This window comes from Mus pahari, chromosome 7 (assembly GCF_900095145.1).
Source record: "Mus pahari chromosome 7, PAHARI_EIJ_v1.1, whole genome shotgun sequence".
NCBI lineage: Eukaryota > Metazoa > Chordata > Mammalia > Rodentia > Muridae > Mus > Mus pahari.
This window is the reverse complement of record NC_034596.1, coordinates 82,546,331-82,554,915: the sequence shown is the minus strand read 5'-3', so window position 1 is coordinate 82,554,915 and position 8,585 is coordinate 82,546,331. Positions and strand designations below refer to the sequence as shown.

Below are 8,585 nucleotides of genomic sequence, written 5' to 3'. Positions count from 1 at the left end.
GGGAACAGGCTCTGGAAATAGGCTCAGCCCCTGTTTCTTTCTCCACACTCTAATTGGCTGCTTCTTTCCGGGCTCCGCCTCCTTCCCAACCTGAACCATTAGGCGGCAAAGCTCCACCTACGACCTGGCTAGGGCTCCAATCAAATACCCAGGTCTCGAGTTCCTCTGAAGAAGTCCCCTTGATGTCTGCAAGCCGCTTTTCCCTCGCTCTTAATTCGCCAGAATCAGCATGAGCTCCGCCCCTCTCGCCTTTGGATTGGTCAATCTCCGATAGACCCCGCCCCATGTCCCCTCCGGCTGCAGGGCTCCGGCGAGCCCGGTCTTCTCGGGTGGCCCCGCCCTCGCGTGACGGCCGGGCCGGGAATTGGCAGCGGCCCTGCAGCCATTTCCGGTTTCGGAGAGGTGGGTGCGGTGCGGAGCGGGAGTTGGCGCCGCCGCCGCCTCCAGAGCCTGTCCTGCTGCCGGGTGCTGCCGGGAGGATGCGGCCGGAGCCGGGAGGCTGCTGCTGCCGCCGCCCGATGCGGGCGAACGGCTGCGTCAAGAACGGGGAAGTGAGGAACGGGTACTTGAGGAGCAGCACCGCCACCGTCGCGGCTGCCGGCCAGGTACGATGGGATCGAGAGGCCGGACGAGGTCGGGGCGGTGGGCCGGGACCCCCGCGAGCCGATGCCCGGGCCGGGCCGGGGAGGACGGGCAGCCGCGCGGGCCGGTCAGTGGCCGGCTGGCGGCTGGGCGCGGTTCAGGTGTGCTGAGCGACGGGGACCCGGCGCTGGCTGGGCCTCCCCCGTGAGCGGGAGGGAGACTCAAGGGCAGCGCGGGACCCAACAACCATGTGGGGCTCCCTCACCGTGAGGGGCTCCCCGGTTCTGCCCACTTCTCCAGTTATTCGAGCCTTCCCAGTACTACCCGGCTCCGCAGCGATGAGCGATGAGCCGTGCGGGGCTCCCCAGGTTTACCTGGTTTCTTAGGTGTGCGCTGTCCCCTAGTTCTGCCTGGCTCTCTAGCCTCCACGGGCTCCCCAGCCACGCGGGACTCCTGAGGTCTGCCCGGCTCCTCAATCAGCTCCAAGGAGCGTCCCAGCATTTGCTGGTCTGAAGGGCCCTGGAGGCTGGGCTTCCTTTCCAAGTCTCTGGTCCTTAACCATGTGGATCCCGCAAAAAAAAAAAAAAAAAGTGCAGGCCGCTCCCAGTGGGAAGCAGAGGAAATCTTTCCCTCGAAGTCCGGCGATACCCTCTCGGGTTCCTGCCCGGGTCCCTTCGAGTACACGCTTCCTGTAGAGTCTTGCAGCCCCAAAAGGAAGCTGACGCTCTGAGAAAGTCAGGCAGTGCCGTTGTGGAAGCACGACCAGATAGCCCCTTCCTATCACATTCTGGACTTCCTTTATGGGGAAAACCTTGGCAGGGAACCTCCTCCGGTGTCTTGTCTTGAAAATTGTCCCGATTGGTGAGACCCCCCCCATCCCACCATCCAGGTTGGATTAGGTGGCCCCTTCACCACGCACCAGAGCTATCGTGGAGGGCGTTGCTTAATCCAGTGGTAAGTTGTCATGAGTCCTTGTATTAATTAACTGAAGTTGACTCATCAACCATATCCATGAACTTCTAAACTACCTTACAGAATTCTGAATTCCTGGCAGTATTTTGCTTGTTTGTTTCCAGACATGGTTTCTCTGAGTAACAGCCCTCCCTGGCTGTTGTGCTTTGTAGACCAGCCTGACTTCCAACTTAAAGAGACCCTCCTGCCTTTGCCTCTCAAGTGCAACTAAGACCCCAACACCTGGTTTTCCTGACAGTGTTTTTATTTACTATTGATTTTTTTTCTGGGACAGGGTTTCTCTGTGTAGCCCTGACTGTCCTGGAACTCACTGTGTTGACCATGCTGGCCTCGAACTCACAGACCTGCCTCTGCCTCCCAAGTGCTAGGATTCAAGGCATGTGCTACTCTACCCCCTGGCTCCTGGCAGTATTTTTTTAACCAGTTGTGCAAGTATCAGGAAGAATAGTTTTAAAAGTTGCCTGTTCCCCTTAGCAGGAGTGTGATTGTTATATTTTTGATAGGACAGTGACCCTATTTTACCTTCAACATAGATACTAAGCAATAGCAACCTGTCCCCTACCTCAATCAGTAGCTCGATAGACCTGTTAATCCTGTGGTATGAAAGGGTTATCTTCAAGTCAGGTTGAGTTATTATGACCCTGGGGAAGAGCTGAGGGTTAGGAGTGGGAGTGCAGAGAAAAGACTTGGCCTCCCTTGAGTGTGTAAGGTGTTAAGAGTCAAAAGATTGCTTTCAAAAAGGATTGTGTGAGAGGAGATGTGTTAGGAGTGAGTTTTCAGTCTGAGCTTGACTTCACTTGGTTGTAATCCCAGCCCTCAGGGAGGTGCATCTCTGAGCTCAGGCTGGCCTGGTCTGCGTAGTGGGTTCTAGGACAGCAGGACAATGATGAGGGACCCTGCCTCTAAAAAAAGGGGATGTGGGGAGGAGTCAGTTTGTGATGAGCCATGGAAGAATGCGCTGTTTTCCCTAGCAGTGTAAAATGGCTAATGAGCAACGTTGTGGAGGTATAGAATGTACTGGGGAGGTTGAGTAACTGGAGCTAAAGAGAACTGGTGAATGGGTGAGTTAGGACTTTTGTGAGGAAAAAGGAAGTTCAGACGAAGCTGTTAGAGGTGCTTTCTAACATAACCCACTAGGAGTTATATTTTGACTAAATAGTAAGTCAAGTTCTGACCTGGAATCCCAACAATTTATCATTTGTAAGCATGGTATTTCTTCAGAGGTTGGCAATTATTTAGATGAAATACCAAGTTATTAAAATGAAATATAAAAATCTGTGACTAGCTGGGTGTGATGCCAAACACCTGTAATCCTAGCACTTGGAAAGTTGAGGCTGGAAGAGAGTTCAAAGCCCATCTGAGCTATATAGCTGAGCCCTCACTGCAGGCTCTGTAAATGTTATGTTGAACATTTTCACTCAAGGCACAATGGCATTTGGAAGAATGTTCTAATGGAGTGTTCTAAGGGCTGTAGTATTTTTTCGAGAAAACTATTTTTCACAAATTATTTAAAGCAGGTACTACATTTATAAGGAATAAGATCTCTAAGTTTATGAGAAAAAGAGAATATCTTAAAATATTGAAGTTGGTTGTGTTAAATTAAATGTATGCGCTCCAACTCCTACCTGTCTTCCCTTGCATCCTGACAGGGGGGTATTGTTTTTTTTTTGTTTTGTTTGTTTGTTTTCTTTTTCTGAAAATACACAGTAAGATACAAACTAGATATACAAGAGTCTTGCTTTCACATGGATGAAATGTAAAATGGTTTGCTCACATCATGTCTTAACATTGCTGTTTAATGCACAGGAGAGAAATTATAAACTTGTAGGCTTTCTTCTCTAAGGGGAATCAGCTACTTCTGATACCTGTATACACTCACCAGGGTATGTTTGAAGAGATTAATGCCTGTGTTAAAAGCAACTCCTGGATGGGGGCTGTTTGATGAGTAGATAATGTGGTAAGGAAGTATTACAAAACAGGTTACTGTTGTTCAATGATGAAAAGTAGCCAGTTTCCACTAGAGCAGCAGCTGAATGATAAAGATGTGAATGTCCCTCTGCCCTGAAAGGAGTGTTAGTCTTCCTTCTGAAGGTAAAGGGTTCCTGGTAGCCTGAGGAACATTTGGCAGCATTAGAACTGGAAAGAACTTCAAGATGTGGGTGGCTGGCTGGCTGGCTTCTGGGTCTCCGTTAGTCCAGTCTGTCCTTGGAACTCTTCTCTTGCTGACTTCACCTCCAGGTGCTTGGAATTCCTATCAATTGACAGGATTCCTTTCTAAAAAAGACTTCCAGAAGGTTCTCATCACATTTTCACAAGATCCGTGTTCAGTGACCTTAGTCACCAGGGGTTAGTTTCTGTGGCTTTAACAGTTGATTAAAAAGCATATGACATATTTGGTTGTGTGTGCAATCAACACTTTTAAAAGACATTTTCTTTATAAAAGGTTTGTTTGTTTGTTTGTTTTGGTTTGGTTTTTCAAGACAGGGTTTCTCTGTGTAGCCCTGGCTGTCTTGGAACTCACTCTGTAGACCAGGCTGGCCTCGAACTCAGAAATCCGCCTGCCTTTGCCTCCCAAGTGCTGGGATCAAAGGCGTGCGCCACCACTGTCCAGCTATAAAAGTTTTAATTTGAAGTTATATTTTGCTTTTTTTAAACCTATTAGTAAGTATGAAAGTAGAAGAATATTGTCCTGAAGCAGTTTTGAAGTTTCGAACATGACTTAATTCTATTTGGGGGTAGTTTTTTGTTGTTGTTTTTTGTTTTGTTTTGTTTGCTTTTTGTTATTTTGTTATTTTTCAAGACTGAGTTTTTCTGTGAAGCCTTGGCTATCCTGAACTCTTCCCAGGTGCTGAGATTAAAGGCATGTGCCACCATCACCTGTTTGGGAGTCATTTTGACGAGAAATTTATAGGTATAAAAGACTTCTAATTGCCAGAATCAGTAGAATTCAATTGCAAGGAGGCACTACAGCGTAAATTATGTTAAACAGAAGTCAAGCATAGCAGAAGCAAATGTAATGTCAGAAAGAGAGCCAAATAACCAAGGAAGGGTGGCTTACGTCTACCTTTCCACTGAAGGGAAACTGACTGGGATTTAGTGGGGTAGTGTGAGGGGAGGGACTTGGTTTTAAGATAGTAGGAATCCGAATAAATAGTCATAATAGGACTTGTGAGACACCTTAGGCTTCAGGTCTTGCAGAAAAAAAATATAACTACCAATAACTTGTGAGATTCTTCTTTTTTTCTTTTAAATGCATTTTGTCCCAAGGGGAAGAACATTTGGTTTTTATTAGCTGAATCTGGGAGATTCCAGTCATTAGTGGAACTCAAGAAGTCTCTTTAATCCAAGTTCTTGGGAAATTTTAAACCGTTTGGTTCCTAAAATTGTATGGGTTTTCAGGGAGGGCAGGCTTGCCAGTTTCTTAGGTGGACTCAGGTACACTAGAAGTTTGTCCTCTAAGCAAGAGAGCCAACTGCTTGATTCAGTTGTTGAAAGAAAGAAGCAGTGTTTATTGGTAGAATGGGCAATTGATAGACAGTGTTTGCATGCAGAGTGGGTGTGCCTTACTTGATTAAATGGTTTGTGGCCACAAGTCCCTTGCCTTCTGGGTAGTTTTTAAGAAGCTTCTATAATATAATTCATGATTTGTGAATATTAAGAAAGCCTTTTGCTCTTAACCCATTTAATCGCAGATATTTTGTTTTATGTTCTGTATTTTAAAGATCTTTAATGAAGTTGGCAATTTTTCTTTTTTAAAAAATTGTTACTCTTGGATGTAGAAATGATGGTTATTTGCTGAACGATCTTAAAGCATTGGAACAGTTGTTTTGTGTTCAGATTTTTAAAAACCAGTTGATAGAAAAACATTAAAACTGTATTTGTAATATTTTGATAAATGTATATACATGTACTTCATGTAATGTTTAAATCATGTTAAACATGCCTATCTCTGAATCATTTATCATTTCCTTAAGGTGAATATTTCAAACAGGCTCAAAGTTGCTATATAGTGAAGAGTGACCTTGAGCTTCTGATCCTCCTCTTACCTCGCAAATGCTGGAATCGTCAGTGTGTAGTGCCATGACATTCAGAATCTAACCCCAAGCTTTATGTATTTTAAGCAAGCACCCTACCAAATGAGCCATGTCCCTAGCCCAAATGTGATGATCTTGAGTCAGTTTAAATAAGCCTTTTATTTCTTAATTTGGAGACCCTAAACCAAACATTTGGGGTGTTACTGTTTTTATTATATGCCTACATGTAATAGGGATTCAGAAGATGTTATTGAAGGAATGGGTGGAGTAGCCTATGAAACTATGGCATTGGTAAAGTATATAAAAGATGTCCTTAAGCTATAAAAGGAGATTCCAAGGTCATAAAACTTAAGAATCACAATGCTCCTTGGAAAAGATACAGAGAGAGTTGCAGACCAGGCATGCAAAGCATAGTTAGGAAGAACAACAAAACTCTAGTTAAATGGTGACTATTTCATTAAGGAGAATAAGCAATGTTTTCAGGCTGTGAGAAAGTATGAATAATAATAGTAATAGAGAGGACTGGAGGTGTTGTTCAGTGATAGAGTCCTTGCCTAGCACACCCAAAGCCCAGGGTTCTATCACTAGAACTGCTTAGAATCTGAGTATGGTGTGGTACAGTACGGGAGTGGGAACAAGAGGACAGAGAAGCCCAGGTTCCATAGTCACTTTGAGTCTGAACTACATAAGACCCCATCCTTAAAAAAAGACATCTTTTACAAAGCACCCACTGTGTGCTGGAGAACTGGGAGGAGAGATGTGAAATGCTATCTTCGGGATATGACACAGCCATTGCAAACATGATCTTACAATTGCCTGCACTGGGCCTACACAGGCCAGTCATGGATGATGGGGTCTACATCTCCCTACTGAACTATTGGCTATTGATGGATTCTGGGGAAGGAGCAGTTGTTGCCTTCAGTTGAATACAAAACACAGAGGTTAAACCTGTGACCACACATTCTATCCTGGTTAAAATCCGAGCGTAACAAAACAACAAAAGACTTAAATGTGAGGAAAGGACATGTAAGGGCAAGAGGTGGAAGATGGGTGAAAGGAAAGTAAGAGAAGGTGGAAAGTGAGAGGAAATAGAATGAATGTACTATAACATGTACAATGTTGTCAGATAAACTTAGTTGATTAAAAAGGTTTTAAAAAAATGAGAACAGAGCCTTTCTAGGTAAATAGTATCCTCATTTTGCAAATAAGAATACTAAAGTCCATACCTTTTAAGTTACTGAGTTGGAAATATTTTGGTGGTATTCATTTTGTCTGACTCTCCCAGACCATTGAATTCAGAATTCATTCGTAGGAGCTGGAGAGATGGCTCAGCTATTAGGAGTTCTGGTTGCCCTTCTGGAGAGTCTTGGGTTCGATTCCCAGTATCCACACGATAGTTCAGAATTCATTAGCAGTTTTGGAGAACATTAAATTAGATACTTGAGGATGGATTAAAGAGGGATGAGTGATAGTTGAAGCAATGGAGTTGGTAAACTATGTGAAAGAGGGAATTAAGCTAGAAGAGGAGGTACCAAAGATAGAATGCTTCTCAAATAACACACATACAAGACAGACAGAACTCTAATGTACAAGCACATAGTTGGGAGGAGGTGGTGTGAGAAAAGCCCGTGAAAATGCAGGCTGGCCTTTTCTTGGAATTTTACTGAAGTGCACGAGCCTCTCCTACAGCATACCACACATACTAGAGAGAATAGTGCGAGCCTTTGTGTAAATCACACAAGCTATGCCAACGCTGGCCATGAGTTTATCAGCAGGAAACATGCAAAGTAGTGACCATATCCCCTCTTACCAGATAAAGTCTCTAGTATTTGGCAGTCAGTACCTATCCCATGTGAAATGGACTGAGACTAGCTTCCAGGGCTTACTGGAAAACATCATTTGACATGATTTTTATTATCCTACTCTAAACCCGTGACAGGCCTTCAGCTTTATATGGACTGGGAGGTGTCCATTGAGAGGCATACCGGGCAAGTGTGTCTACAAGAGTTAGTGCCTGAGTTAGTTACTTTTCTCACAGCTGTGACAGAATACCTGACAGAAGCAGTTTTCAGGGTCCAGTCGATCATGGTGGTGAAGGCATGGAGCAGTTCCATGCAGGCAGGAGTCTGGCAGGGACATGCTGCTGACCTTGTGACTATGGACAGGGAAACAGAGAACTCTAGATTAGGATCAGGCCGGTGATAACCTTCAAGGCATACACCAGGTGACCGATTGATGCCAGTTGGGTTTCTGGTCCCAAAGGCTCAACCACCACTCCACCAGCTTGGAACCAAGTGTACAACAATCTGATCTCGTGAGGGTATTTGAATCTTCTATTTCCCTAACCTGCTACTCATGCTTCCACCGTAGCAGTTTGTGTCTCAGTCAAGCATCAGCGTGACAGACAGGCTCTGGAAGGAGACCAAGTAAATGAACCTGCCACATACCCTGCTCTTTCTCAGCTCTCACACATCCCCATGTGCCAATCTTGTCACACCCACCTCTTTGCTTAGCTAGTTGAGTGTGGCAGCCTGTGTCCATTTTTCTTTACTGAGAACAGTTTTTGATGTGTGGGGTGAACTCCTATGGCCATGTCTGATTTGAGCTTATTTCCTTGGTCATAAGTTAGCATAATGTTACCAAAAGGAACCCATCGACCCTTTCTCACAGAGATTGGGGTTTCTTTGTGTAGCCTTGGCTGTCCTAGAACTAGCTTTATAAAGCAAGCCGGCCCTGAACTCACAGAGATCCTCCTACGGATGCCTCAAGTGTTAGGATCAAAGGCATGTGCCACCACTGCTCGGCAGAGATTGGAGTTTCTGACGAGAGGGTCTCAAAGGTAGTGAACTGCCAAGAGAAAGGGTTAGGAAACACTGCTGCTGAGGCCTGGGACCTTGCTGCCGTCTTTCTTTCTTTCTTTCTTTCTTTCTTTCTTTCTTTCTTTCTTTCTTTCTTTCTTTCTTTCTTTCTTTCTTTCTTTCTTTCTTTCTTTCTTTC

General features: G+C 45.0%; 1 protein-coding gene across 1 annotated transcript in view; it reads left to right on the top strand.

Annotated features, from left to right (window-relative positions):
* Window positions 1–364: 364 nt before the first annotated feature.
* Sptlc2 (serine palmitoyltransferase long chain base subunit 2) overlaps window positions 365–8,585 on the top strand; it is a 79,689-nt gene continuing 71,468 nt past the window's right edge. Inside the window, exon 1 of the mRNA XM_029540546.1 lies at window positions 365–605. Coding sequence (XP_029396406.1) covers window positions 480–605 — 126 coding nt within the window. The 5' untranslated portion in view covers window positions 365–479. The remainder of the gene's footprint in view (window positions 606–8,585) is intronic.